Raw genomic sequence first — 15321 nt, forward strand, 5'->3', positions numbered from 1 at the left:
TAAGGACTTCCCCTACCTCCTCTGACTCCAGGTATCAGGGATAGATTGGTCCTACCCGCACTCTTGTTATCTTCCTGTTCTTCACATATACAATATATAGAATGGGTTAAGGTTTTCCTTGATACTATTTGCCAAGCCTTCTCATGCCCCCTTCTGGCTCTCCTATGTCCATTCTTAAGATCCTTCCTTGCTATCTTGTAAGATGCCAAGAGCATTTTCTGATCTTTGTTTCCAAACCTTAAGTAAGCTTCTTTCTTCCTCTTGGTTAGTCATTCCACATCTTTTGTCAACAAAGGTTCCTTCACCCTTTCAATTTCTGAAACTAATCTGTCCCAATTAAGTCATATCCACACCTTCTTATAGAGGAGGTAATCACTTAAAGCAAATTGTACCCTGCGGTTTACCTACCAGGAGCATATTGGAGTTGACAATGCTGTCATCTACCTGCTGAACAGATCCTACTCCCATCTGGATAAGCAGGGCAGCACTGTGAGGATCACGTTTTTTTGATTTCTCAAGTGCCTTCAATGCCACACAGCCCTCATTGCTGGGGTAAAAGCTCCATTCAATGCAGGTTGTCACTTCCACTATGTTCTGGATAATGGACTACCTGACTGGCAGTCTGCAGTTTGTGTGGTTTTAGAGCTGTGTGTCAGGCATAAGCTATAAACAGCACTGGGGCCCCACGGGGGACTGTATTGGTTCCCTTCCTGTTTACTCTGTATACCTCGAACTTTAGATATGACACTTAGTCATGTCATCTGCAGGAATTCTCTGATGACTCTGCAATAGTTGGGTGTATAAAGGGAAGATGGGAGGATGAATACAGAGCCCTGGTGGAGGACTTTGTCAAATGGTGCAAGCTGAATTATCAGCAGCTCAACATCAGTAAGACAAAGGAGATGGTGATAGATTTTAGGAAGACTAAGCCTGCACTGTTCCCTGGTACTATTGATAGTGAGGATGTGGCTGTAGTGAGGATCTATAAGTACCTGGGGGCGCACCTGGATGACAGACTTGAGTGGAGCACCAACACAGAGGCTGTGTACAAGGTGTACCTCTACTTCCCGAGGAAACTGAGGTCCTTTGGAGTACCAGTCCAGACCTGTTCTACCATCAGTACAATCTTCTATGCGGTGGTGCAATGGTATCAACATGGGTGATGCTAACAGGCTCAATAAACTGATTAGAAATGCTGGCTCTGTTATAGGAGTCAAACTGGACACACTGGAGGCTGTGGTAGATGAAAGGACTCTATAAAAAATCCTGGCAATTCTGGACAGTGTTTCTTACTCTCTGCATGCCACCTTGGTTGAACAGAGGAGGATGTATAGTATTAGATTAAGACAACTGTGCTGCTTCAAATTGCGCTATATGAGGACATTCTTACCCTTGCCCATTAGTCTCTATAATAAGTCAACCTATAGCTCGGGAAGTGGTGACCCACTTGTATAAGACAAGTAACTTATTTTTTAAATTCTTTCCTACTTCTCTTCTGATATTTGTATATCTGTGAATTTGTAACGCTGCTGTGGCACTGTAATTTTCTTTGGGATAAATAAAGTATCTATTTAATGCTGAAAATTTTTCTAGAATAAGTGGGCATCTGTGGAGATGTTTTAATAGATCAAAAGTTATAGCTCTTCAGGACAGAAATGAAGAAACAATAGTGGGAGGTGTCCAAATTAGCTGATGAATTCTGGGTTTGATTCAATTGCAGAAAGTTTTAATGACAACCTAAAATACCGTTAAACACTTCATTGTTCTTTATTGTGTGAGCCCTTCAGTCACCCAATAACAGTCTGTATCAATCAATGCTCCTACATGATATTCACAAACTACAATCTCATTTACTTAACCACTGTTCTAACTTGATCACTTTGTGCTTTATCTATACTTCTAGCTACATGATCATAACGACCATTTCACATGCTATAGTTATTGCCTGTTACACAGTTGGCATTTAGGGCAGCACCACATGCTATAATATACTAATATCCTTCCCCCCATCTTGTAGGAGAAAATGGCAAACAATCACAGACTGTAAAGGGCAGTTTGGCAGATTTCCATGTGTATAGATTGAGCTTTTCATTTTATTTTCAGGATATAGAGAAATTCAAGGTGCTGATTTTCCAGTGTGTCTATTGCCTCTGTCCAATGAGCAACCTAAATGAGTAACTACAGTGCAGTTTGTAGATAGTTCACATTGCATCTGTAATGCAAAGGTGCATTGTTCGTGGAAGAAATGAACATTTAGGGTGTTTGATTGCATAACAAACATATATTGTTGAGTTGTGTCAAGTTTCTTGAGTTGTTGGAGTTGCACTCATCCAAGTCCATTGTGCAATGAACTGGAATTAATTAAATAGCTTAAGATAAAAGAACTCTTTGGGTAAGTTCAATAAGTACATTTAATATCAGGGAAATGTATACAATATACATCCTGAAATTCTTTTTCTTTGCAAACATCTATGAAAACAGAAGGGTGCCGAAAGAATGAATGACAGTTAAACGTTAGAACCCCAAAGGCCCCCCCCCAGCTCTCATGCATAAGCAGCAGCAAAGCAATGGCCCCCCCACCCACCAGCAAAAAGCATCGGCAGCCCCACCGAGCACTCAAGTGTGCAGCAAAGCATCAATAAAGACACAGACTTGCAGTACCCCTAAGGCTACTCTGCGAAGAAAGAACTTTTCAGGATGTATATTGTATACATTTCTCTGACATTAAATGTACTTTTGAAACCTTTAAAACTACTCGTTCACCCAGTATTCGACATACCACAGGCTCTCTCTCTGCCTAATAAGGGAAAAAGTGGTGTCTCCGTTTTCACAGCAAGAGGGGAGATATAACAAAACAACTCACTGATTTATGGTGTTAAAAGTCTGTTGTGTCACTTTCTTCAAGCTCTGTGCCTAAAGAACTCGGGTCGCTGGGCACATAGCCAGTAGTAAGCTTGCTGCTTCCGATCTTCCGTGTACTCCCACAACCAATCAGTCAGCGGTGGAAACACCGGCCTTGGATCAGCCTGTCTCCAAAGCCATGAAAATCTGGCACCCTGAAGGCGCGCTGGTCTTCCAGGCTGCAGCTTGGTATATCGAAAAGTGGCCCGTCATGAGGCCTTGGGATTGGGTGCCATTTCTGCAAAGAACTGAAGTCAGCATGTAACTCCAGGTCAGGGTCTTCAAAAGAACTTTGAAATGGGATAAAAGAGATATTAAGGATAGAGTAGGGCTGTTTCCGAAGATGCAAGCAAAGGAGTCGTCGTTTAGTGCCATCATCATAAGCTCCACCCCTCCAGATAATAAGTGATAATAATATGAACAAATTCACCCTGAAATTTGAGAAGGAGAAGCTGAAGTCAGATGTATCAGTATTAGTGTGGAGTAAAGGGAATTACAGAGGCATGAGAGAGGAGTTGGCCAGAATTGATTGGAAAAGAACACTGGCAGAACAGCAATGACTGGAATTTCTGAAAGCAATTCTGAAAGATATATACATCCCAGAGGAAGAAGTCTTATAAAGGCAAGATGACACAATCATGGCTAACAAGGAAATTCAAAGCCAACATAATAGCCAAAGAGAGGGAATAAAATAGAACAAATATTAGTGGGAAGTTTGGGGATTTGGGAAGCTTTTAAATACCAACAGAAGGCAACTAAAAAAGTCATTAAGGATTTTAAGGTAGAATATGAAAGTAAGCTAGCCAATAATATTAAAGAGGATACCAAAACTTTCTTCAGATACATAAAGTGTAAAAGAGAGGCAAGAGTGGATATTGGACCACTGGAAAACGATCTTGGAGAGGTAGTAATGGGGGACAACAAAATTGTGGATGAACTGAATAAGTATTTTGTATCAGTCTTCACTGTGGAAGACACTAGGAATATGGTGGAAGTTCCAGGTGTTGGGGGGGGGGGGGGGTCATGAAATGTATGAAGTTACCATTACTATAGGGAAGGTTCTTGGAAAACTGAAAGGTCTGAAGGTAGATAAGTTACCAACTAAGGAAGAAATTGTGGAGGCATTAGTAATTGTGAAGGATTAGTGGTTCTGGAAGACTGGAAAATTTCAAATGTCACTCCACTCTTCAAGAAGGGAGTGTGGTTGGGAAGATGTTGGAGTTAATTGTGAAGGATGTGGTTTTGGGGTATTTGGGTACACATGATAAAATAGGCCATTGTTAGCATGGTTTCCTGAAGAGAAAAGCTTGCCTGAAAATCTGTTGGAATTCTTTGAAGATATAACAAGCAGGATAGACAAAGCAGAATTGGCTAATGTTGTGTACTTGGATTTTCAGGTCTTTTACAAGGTGCCGCTACAAGCCTTATCTGAGTCAGATAACAGTGGGATAGAAGTATCCTTGAGACTAGTGGTATTTACTTTCAGGCTTTTGTATGTTCTGCCTAATGGGAGAGGGGAGAAGAGAAAATGTCTGTGGTGGGTGGTGTCTTTGAATATACTGGTTGCTCTGCTGAGGCAGTGAGAGGTTTAGACAGAAAGGAAGCTGGTTCCTGTGATATGTTGAGCTGTGTCCACAACTCTCTGCAGTTTCTTGTGGTCATCTGCAGAACAGTTGCCATTCAAAATTGTCTTGCATCCAGACAAGACGCTTTCTATGGTGGATTGCTTAAAAATTGGTAAGAATCGACAGGGACATGCTGAATTTCTTTAGTCTCCCAAGAAAGTAGAGGTGTTGGTGAGCTTTCTTGGTCATGACATCAACATCGTTGTACCAGACAATTGATGATGACACCTAGGAACTTGAAGCCCTCAACCTTAAAGCTATGGAGGTGGACAGGATCATATGCACCTCAAAGCTATGGAGGTGGACAGGAACATACGCACTGGAAAATTTCAAATGTTGCTCCACTCTTCAAGACGGGACAGAGGCAAGAGAAAGGAAACTATTCCCCTTTCTGGTCAATGACCAGTTCTTTCATTTTGTTGACATTGAGGGAAAGGTTGTTGAAATGACACCTTATCATTAAGCTCTCTATCTCCTTCCTGTACTCTGACTCATTATTTGAGATGCGGTCCACTACAATGCAAACATTACATCTTCAAAACTGTAAATGGTGTTAGAGCAGAATCTGGCCACACAATCATACGCTTACAGGGAGTAGAGTAGTGGGCTGAGGATTCTGTCTTGTGAGCACCAGTGTTTAGAACAGGGGGTCCCTGCCTGGAGTCCATGAACCCCATGCTGAATGGTATTGGTCCATGGCATAAAGAAGGTTGGGAAGCCCTTGTTTATTATAGTATTGGCAGAGGTGTTGCTATCTCTCCTTCTCCCAGTGAGTAGTGCTCTCCTGTTTCAAATTGTCCATCATTGTCCCTGTACCTAAGAAAATCAAGGTAGCATGCCTGAACGATTGATGCCCTGTCACTCTCACCTCAATTATAAGCATATGCTTTGAGAGGCTGGTTAAAGACTACATCTGTAGCATGCTACCACCCACATTGGACCACCTGTCTACTGACAGAACTGGTCTACTGATGACACCAAAGACACAGCACTACACATTGTCCTCACTTATCTGGAGAAGAGGCAGTGTTCAACACCATAATTCCCTCCAGACTTGATAGATAAATCTCAGAGACTTCTGCCTGTACCCCACTTTGTGCAGCTGGATGCTAGACTTCCTATCGGATTGCCGACAAGTGGTAAGGATGGGCTCCCTCACCTCCGCCCTTCTGACCCTCAGCACAGGTGCCCCCCAGGCTTGTATCCTGAGTCTCTTCCTCTACTCCCTTTACAATTACGACTGTGCTGCCACACACAGCTCCAATCTGCTGATCAAATTTGCAGGTGACACGACATTGAGTGGCCACCCATTTTAATTCCACTTCCCATTCCCATTCCGATATGTCCATCCATGGCCTCCTCCACTGTCGACAAGGCCATAGTTAGGTTGGAGGAACAACACCTTATATTCTGTTTGGGTAGCCTCCAACCTGATGGCATGAACTTCAATTTCTCAAACTTCAATTAATGCCATCCAAACCCTCCTTCACCATTTCCTATCCCCTTGTCCCTCTCTTGTGTTACCTCTTTGCCCGTCCGTCTCCTCCCTTTGGTGCTCGTTTCCCCCCCCCCCCCCACTTTCTTCTTTCTTCCATGGCCTTCTGTCTCTTTCACCAATCAACTTCCTAGCTCTTTGCCTCATCCCTCCCCCTCCAAGTTTCACCAATCACCTGGCATTTCTCTCTCCCCTCCCCCCACCTTTCAAATCTACTCCTCAGCTTTTTTTCTCCAGTCCTGCTGAAGGATTTTAGCCCAAAGTGTATCAATTGTACTTTTTTTTTTCCATAGATGGTGCCTGGCCTGATGAGTTCCTCCAGTATTTTTGTGTGTGTGTTGCCTGGATTTCCAGCATCTGCAGCTTTTCTCTTGTTTGTGAATTGATTTTGGCCATATTTCTAGTGGTGATGAGACAGCCTAAAGAGGAGAGGTTAATACCCTGACATTGTGGGGCCATGATAACAACCTCTCCCTCAATGTCCAAAAACAAAAGAGTTGATCATAGATTACAGGAGGAATGGAGACAGGCTTGCCTGATCAACGTCAATGGGACTGCAGTTGAGAGGGTGAGTAGTTTCAAGTTCCTTGGTATACCCATCACCGAAGATCTTACTTGGACTGTACACACTGGCTGTGTGGCAAAAAAAGCACAACAACGTCTCTTCCACCTCAGGTGACTGAAAAAGTTCGGCATGAACCCCCAAGTCCTCAAGACCTTTTACAGGGGCACCATTGAGAGCTGTACAGCTGTGGCTGTATCACCACCTGGTATGGGAACTCCACCAACCTTGATCGCTGGGCACTGCAGAGAGTGGTACGGACAGTCCAGCACATCTGTAGATGTGAACTTCCCTCTACTGAGGACACTTACAACAGCAGGTGCATAAAGAAGGCCTGAAAGATCACTGGGGGCACCAGTCACCCCAACCATAAATTGTTCTGGCTGTTTCCGTCTGGCAAACTGTGCCATAGCATTGAAGCCAGGACCAACAGACTACGGGAAGCTTTTTCCTACAAGCCATTAGACTTAGAAATTCATATGTCTCTGTACATTGCGATGGAGTCATAATGCAAAGATTTTTACTCCATGTTGTGGAATAAATAAACAAACAAACACACGAATAAGTAAATAAAAAGATGTCCTTACTGATTACAGTTTCTTGGTTATCAAGTCAAGAATCCAGACATTAACTCCCAAGGTCCAGAGTTTGGTGATGAATTTGCTTGGAATAATAGAGTACATATGTACGTATTTGCCATATGTACATTGAAACATTCAATGAGATACGTCATTACTTCAACAGCCAACACAGTACAAGGATGTGCTTAGGGCAACCTGCAAGTGTCACTGTGCTTCCAGCATCAAGCTAGCATGCTCACAACTTACTAGCCCTAAACCATGTGTCTTTGGAATGTGGCAGGCAGAACTGTGGTTAATAAACAAAATTTGATGTAGGTGTCTTTACTGTATCAGGTTACTGTTTCTCATCCCCAACACATTTATTTCCTTTGAAGTTGATGAATACAAACTAAGAGGTGGAGCCTGAAACTTAGAAGGTTAAAGGTTGTTTTTCATCAAAATTCATGTTATGAAGAGAAGTAATGGGGTAGATGTGGATGAGTTATTAGTTATGGAGACTCATTAAGTGCAAAGAACAAAATTCAGAGCCAGACTTTTAGGAATGTAGAGTATAGACAGACATACTTTATTGATCTCAAGGGAAACTGGGCTTCGTTACAGCCGCACCAACCAAGAATAGTGAAGAAATATAGCAATATAAAACCATAAATAATTAAATAAAAATAAGTTAATCATGCCATGTGGAAATAAGTCCAGGACCAGCCTATTGGCTCAGTGTGTCGGACACTCCTAGGGAGGAGTTGTAAAGTTTGATGGCCATAGGTAGGAAAAACTTTACAACTAGTCGGAGCTGTTGTAACAGGCTGCATGCACGGCCAGCGCATGCGCACACTATGCTAGGTTTGAAACATTCTTCTGCAAACAATGTGAATTGAAGATCATTTGTTAATTTTATATCTAGGACTTAAAGATTTTTGTTTTCTGTGGTCATTAAGAGGGATAAGACAACAGCCAGTATTTTGAGAAATAGCCATTATATAGAGTTAGTAACAGATCAGCCATGATGCCATTCTGTGGTAGAATAGTCTAAGGGCATAATTGGACCACTTGGGTTTCTCAGTACTTTTTGTAGTAGGCAGCTGTCGATCCCAGGGGATCTTGGGTTTGTGCCTCTGGTGGACTGTGTCCTCTCCAGGGCGCAAGCCTGGGTGGGAAGATTTGAAGAACTGCTATTGCCCATTGCAATGGGTTCCCCCTCTCCACGTCACTGATAGATACCAGTCACCATATGAAGGGCAAGTGCTGATATACTGTAGCTTGCCAACAGTGTTGTTGTAGAGGTTGCCAGAGTGAAGTTGTAAACACAGCAAACTGCCTTAGGGACCCTGGCTCTGGATTTCTTTCTCGGGGTTTACTCCCGAAGCCCTTCCCAAGGGTGGGTATGGCCGCAAGGCAGTGGAGGTTTAAAATCAGAGTTTTCCTTTTCCTTCTCCTGGGTGTGCTGCAGTCTGAGATGACGAGCCCCACCTGTCCGAAGCGACTGGTTTTGAGGCACCAGTGGTCCGCCCTTGCCCCTTCTCTTGTCAGTAGCAACGGTTCCACTGGACCTAGTAGCTAAGCCACATGTGAAGTCAAAGAGTTGGCCTTGGTTGTCAGTGACGCACACCATTCGGAGCACTTTATAGGTAGCAGGAGCTTATCCCCACTACCACTCCGGGCTATAACAACCTTAGGTATTTTTTTAATGCTTTGGTATTCTGAATCAGCTTTGAGAACTTACACATCAGCTTTAAGAAAGTTGCATTTCATTTGATGCCAACAGTGTTTTTTTTCAGTCCCAAACAGGACAGCTAGTACAAGTCTATTATACGTAGAAGTTTACTTGGCAAGGTACTGCTGCATATTATTAACAATCTTAACATATTCTTTGGGCAATAACTAAACAGAAACATTCACCTGTTGCATGATCTTTGGGAAAATATTTAGGGATAAATCATGTTAAAATCATCAATAAAGAATTCTGGCCCAATATTAACCCAATTTATCTGGTTTAATTATTGTATGTTAAAGTTATTGATTTAATTATTGTATTGCCTTTAAAACTGATCTCTGATTTCTGTAGGAAACTAATATTTATCTGGCTGGGACAGAAGAAGGTTACATTCATAAATGCTCATGTTCCTATAATGAACAGTTCTTAGAAACATATGGAGTTCACAAGGTATGTGACAAAAGAAATTCAAAATTAAATGTACCATAGATCCTGTTAATAATGCCTATGGAACTGAAATTTAATAATAAGAAGGTATCGATTTTATTGGTTTTTTTCCAATTCAAGGCTGACAAGAAGGCAGTTGACATTAGTATACCCTCAGGTATCCTGTACCTAATAAAGTGGCCACTGATTGTATGTTCGTGGTCTTCTGTTGGTGTAGCCTATCCACTTCAAACTTTGACATGTTGCACATTCAGAGATACTATTCCGTGAACCACTGTTGTAACATGGTTATTTGAATTACTGTCACCTTCCAGCCTACTTGAACCAGTCTGACCATTCTCCTCTGACATCTCATCAAAAAGGCAGTTTCACCCACAGAACTGCTGCTCACTGAATGCTTTTCCACTGTCTTCTGTCAACTCTAGACCGTTGTGTCTGAAAATCTCAGGAGAACAGCAGTTTCTGAGATACTCGAACCAACAATCATTCATGCATCAATCAATCATGCAAGAAAAACTTGCATCACATTTTTCCTGCCATTTTGATGTTTTGTTTGAACAACAACTGAACTTCTTGACCATGTCTGCAAGTTTTTATGTATTGAATTGCTGCCACTTAATTGGCTGATTACACATTTGCATTAACAAGCAGGAATATAGGTGTACCTTTTTAAAAGAAACAGTGTCCACTGAGTGTACATTTTCATTTTGGGCCTTTTAACTTTTTTTTCGATTTGTCATTTACATTCTTGGCAATTAATTATTTTTTGTCTCTTCCCAGTTATCAAAAATGCAATGGTAGTGGGATCTATTGTTTGACTTCCTTTTGTTTCTTCAGTTTTCAGTTTTGTACCTCTGGATAGAGTTGCCGTTAATTAGCTAATGGTACAAACTAGAAACAATGCAAGGAAATGGTTGTTAAAATGTTCCTTGTTATATACTTGCCTGAAAACTACTTTTGCCCATTGTTTATTCTGATCATTGATAAATACTTTTGAGCAAACAGCTTAGCCAGCAGAGTCCTGAGACACATGTTTCAGACTCTAGCAGAAATTTAAAAAAAACTTGTCTAGTTACCCACTGGGGAAAGTGAACTAAAAGTGGATCATAATTATGATGATGTCCCTGGGTAACTTTAAAAAAAAAGAATGATTCCTTAGTGAAGTCAGGATGAACTCCTGAATGTGACATAAGAATTCAAAATTTAGTCTCAAAATTTAGATGTGTCTTAATCAAACTGCCCCCACCACGAGATCGACTTGACATTGAGAACTGTCTGGCCAAGAGATATTTATATTTTAGAGATGAGATTGATTTTTCCATTTACTTTTAGCTTGAATAGAAGTATAATGGTGGCATATCAGAAAAAGTAACTGTGGCTTCATATGGTTACAGGAGGGCAAGTAACTAAATAAACTAAAGTAATATGTTAAACTATCCTGTTGTCATTCCTGCCATTTATTTTTCCAAAATCAACATAACTGTATATTCTTTTTCTTTTGCTGCCACCATTAGGAATGTTTTGATATATGTACATTCCCAGGTATAACATCAGTTCTGTATGAATAAAAATATAGTTTTAGTTTCTACATTCCCTCAGTTCTTTTGTAAATGCATTGTGTTTACTTTAGCTAGTTGAGAAATGGGTTAATGGGACATAGCCATACAGCACAGAAACTGGCCCTATAGTCCACTATATCCATTATCCTTCTAAAGTTTGTGCACCTTTGATCAAGAACACAAAGATAGAAAGACCTGTATAGCGACATGTCAGAAAATTCCTTTGATTCATGGTGTTAATAATCTTCCAGGATTCTACACAATTATTTCAAGAAATGAAACCTTTTATCAAAAGGTTTTAGTAAATTGGATTAGTAAGTATGCAGATGATACTAAGATAGGTGGCGCTGTGGATAATGAAGAAGGTTTTCAAAGCTTGCAGAGAGATTTAGGTCAGTTAGAAGAGTGAGCTGAAAGATGGCAGATGGAGTTTAATGCTGATAAGTGTGAGGTGCTGCATTTTGGTAGGACTAATCAAAATAGGATATGCATGGTAAATGGTAGGGCATTGAAGAATGCAGTAGAACAGAGTGATCTAGGAATAATGGTACATAGTTCCCTGAAGGTGGAACCTCATGTGGATAGGGTGGTGAAGAAAGCTTTTGGTATGTTGGCCTTTATAAGTCAGAGCATTGAGTATAGGAGTTGGGATGTAATGTTAAAATTGTACAAGGCATTGGTAAGGCCAAATTTGGAGTATTGTGTACAGTTCTGGTCACCGAATTATAGGAAAGATGTCAACAAAATAAAGAGAGTACAGAGAAGATTACTAGAATGTTACCTGGGTTTCAGCACCTAAGTTACAAAGAAAGGTTGAACAAGTTAGGTCTTTATTCTTTGGAGCGTAGAAGGTTGGGGGGGGGGGACATGATAGAGATATTTAAAATTATGAGGGGGATAGATAGAGTTGACGTGGATAGGCTTCGTCCATTGAGAGTAGGGGAGATTCAAACAAGAGGACATGAGTTGAGAGTTAGGGGGCAAAGGATTAGGGGTAACACGAGGGGGAATTTCTTTACTCAGAGAGTGGTAGTTGTGTGGAACGAGCTTCCAGTAGAAGTGGTAGAGGCAGGTTCGATATTGTCATTTAGAGTATAATTGGATAGGTATATGGACAGGAAAGGAATGGAGGGTTATGGGCTGAGTGCAGGTCGATGGGACTAGGTGAGAATAAGCGTTCGGCACGGACTAGAAGGGACGAGATGGCCTGTTTCCGTGCTGTAATTGTTATATGGTTAAAAGCCTGGATGGAGAGTTAGTTCCTGTACCAAATCAAAGCTGTAAAGTGAAACAGAAAAATGGTTAGGTTACATCAAGCTTAGATTTTAAAAGTTGCTAAATTACAGAAAGAAGGTTTTAAGTCTCAATTTGCACAAAGTCAATGCATTGAGTCTTGTTTTAAAACAGAGCATAAAGAAATTAGCTGAGGGTATAAGAGCAGAGTGGTCAGAAAAGACAGTATTGTGACCAGCACACAATTAACCTTTGTTTCATTTCTAGGGTCCTGTGTATAAAATAGCATGGTCACCATTTTCTCATGATACTTTTCTGAGCTGCTCTTCTGACTGGTCCATTCATTTATGGAGTCAGGATATAGTACGACCAGTTCTGCGCTTTACTTCCACTGTTACAAAGGCAGTGCACAGCATCATGTGGTCACCAAAATCAGCAACTGTGTTTGGAGCAGTTAATGAGAACAGAGTGGAAATCTGGGACCTTTCGGTTAACATGTCGGTATTTCCTTTTGCCTTTTTGAATACTATAGATTGAAAGTAAGCCATTAATCTTAGAATAATACAATTTTCACTAACCTAGTTCATAACACGTGGTATTGCTATGAATATTTTGAGACCAGAAGGTTATGATTTTTAATCAGATGTTTACTAAGCATAGCCAAGAAATTTGCTGAAATTTCATAATTAATCTATGAGCTGCCCCATGACAAAGGAGAAGGCAGAATTGGGGATAGAATTTAAGGCAATTACCCAGATGGCAATATTTGAGTAACATATAAGCTTTATGTATAAAGTCAGTGGGCTTTATGTGTAAAGTGCACCACATTGACATTAAATGAAAACAGATTGGCTTCACTATACAAAAATAGTATTATTATTCAATAACATTAAGCATGAAGTTTGCAGTGTGGAGCACTGGAAATTCTGTAACCATGTTAATGTAAGTAATCAGTACTTTCAGGAAGATGTGAAAAAATTGCATAAGAAGCAAGGTTTTGTAGGGCTATATCACATTCTCACATTGAACACAGAGCTTGCCATAAAACAGGGATGGCAACATAGAGGAAAATTCAATGCAAGGATGGCGCCTTGCTGTGTTGTCCGTCAATTTTTTAAAATGTTCACAGGGATGGCTTTGGGCACAATGTAAGTGTTGAGGATCAGGTTATGGTTTAGGGACAGGGATGATGAAGAGTTAGATGTCAGGAGCAGGAGTTGGTGTTCAGCGCACTCTACAGTCAAAGGTCCGCACTCCAGGATGTCGGGTCGGCAGGTGTGGAGGATGAAGTCCAGCAATCCCCAGGTCGGGAAGTCCTGTGTTGGTGGTTTATGTGGGCAGTAGGCACAAGGGCTGGTGATCCTGCAGATCAGCAAGTCCTGGGTAGAGGTCCATACAAGTTTGGAGGTAGAAACCTGAAGTTGAAGCCCCTAGGTCACCTTGTATGGAGGTCAGAAGCTTAAAGTCTGTGAGTCTTTGCCAGGGTCTGGTGGTTGGAATCATGAAGTCTTTGAGTCTAGGGAGGTGGCGTGACCTGGGGTTGGAGGCCTGCCTGTGTGAGTGGGTGGGAGGGTAGGAAAGGGGCTTGTTTTGCTGCTGCTGTTGTTGTTCCTTGTCTTGTTCTGCTGAACATTCTGGGCATATGATGTTGGTGCCAGAATGTGTGGTGATACTGCTGAACTGGCCCCAGCACATCCTGAGGCATGACATTAGTTAACACAAACATTTCACTGTATGTTCTGATGTACACGTGATAAATAAATCTAAACCTGAATTGGTTTTGCTTCAGCATTCTAGCTCTGGAGCAAATTAAATGGGACATTTGCCAAATGGACAGCTAGCGGTGTGCTGGTTATTGGCCAAATTTTTATCAGTGTTGGAGATGCATCTATCATTCAATACATTCAATGTGATTGTGCCTTTTGAATTTAAACACTTCTCCAGCTCATTGCCAACCACTGGCATGTCTTATTTGGCACTGTTATGCCAGTAATCTCAACCACTAATGAGTGGTTTAGATTACAGTGATAAAAATCCTGATATTCTAGGGTCCATCAACTGCTTGCAAGGATTCCAAACTGCTTTGAGTGAAATAAAAAGTAGACCTTGTTCCTAATCAGAGTAAGGGGAAGCAGCTCTTGCATTCATGCAGACAAAAGGGACTCATCCTGACATGCATGCAAAAGTGTCTTTAAGAGACTTCTGGATAGATACATGGAGCTTAGAAAAATAGAGGGCTATGGGTAACCCTCGGTAATTTCTAAAGTAAGTATATGTTCGGCATAGCATTGTGGGCCAAAGGGCCTGTATTGTGTTTTAGTTTTTCTAGATTTCTGAATTCTGAAGTAAGTCACTTATCAATCTGAAACATAGGTTGTTTCATTTGCCATTGATACTTGCAGTAGTTTCTCTTTTTTTATTATTGCCTGGTATGGAATTTGCTGCACTGTTCTCAGGACAACCTAAAAGTCTTGACAGTCATCAAATTATTCTGTACTGCAGTAGTATTGGTTGCCATATCTCATTCATATATGCAGCTTTAAAAGGTGGTGAATCCCATATATATTAAGAGAAGCTCAGTATGTAACTCAAGATTTTAACGTTGGGCAGAGATTTCATCTAACATTTCTCAATTTGGACTGAAATGCCATTTAAGAAATAAAATAGACCTCAAAGTTCATATTCTGTGCATTTCTAAACTTATTTTTGAAGTAAGCGCAACATACTAAAGCAAATACACAAATATTATGTTTTATTTTGTTATATGCTTTGGTAGATTGGATCCTATTATTATCTACCCAGCCACGGAAGGAGTAAGGTTGACTACCATACTCTTTGCTAAAAACACGGATTGCATTCTCGTTGGTGACAGCAATGGACAGGTCACAGTATACCAGCTCAGTAATATGTCTCCAAATGAAGAAACCGTAAGTTCCAACTTAGATGTTGTGACTTATATAAAATATGAACATTTTCTTCACTCTCAACAATGTTGAACATTTAAGTATCTTCTATAAGAAAAAGTTATTAATGTTATTTTATAATTTTGTATTTCCTTGTAAGATTATAGATTTCCATATAAATATTCACAGGTTTATAAATAAAATTGTCAAAAGTTAGAGGATCTTGGATGAGATACAAGTGACTCAAATGTCAGTGACAAGCACTTTGGAACTAGTGGTCATAGTTCTATTAGTTTTAAATTAG

At 40.7% G+C, this 15321-nt stretch overlaps 1 protein-coding gene across 5 annotated transcripts in view; it reads left to right on the forward strand.

Moving 5' to 3' along the window:
• The window catches only part of dnai4 (dynein axonemal intermediate chain 4), a 110396-nt gene that overhangs the window by 65769 nt on the left and 29306 nt on the right, over positions 1 to 15321 (forward strand). For 2 of the 5 annotated variants that reach the window (XM_073063155.1, XM_073063156.1), the window contains 3 exons: positions 9227 to 9325; positions 12382 to 12611; positions 14891 to 15041. In XM_073063155.1, coding sequence (XP_072919256.1) covers positions 9227 to 9325; positions 12382 to 12611; positions 14891 to 15041 — 480 coding nt within the window. Of the gene's footprint in view, positions 1 to 9226; positions 9326 to 9636; positions 9867 to 12381; positions 12612 to 14890; positions 15042 to 15321 lie in introns of those variants that run through there. The other 3 variants (XM_073063158.1, XM_073063157.1, XM_073063159.1) reach the window with 2 other exon arrangements.

This window comes from Hemitrygon akajei, chromosome 12 (genome assembly GCF_048418815.1).
Source record: "Hemitrygon akajei chromosome 12, sHemAka1.3, whole genome shotgun sequence".
NCBI lineage: Eukaryota > Metazoa > Chordata > Chondrichthyes > Myliobatiformes > Dasyatidae > Hemitrygon > Hemitrygon akajei.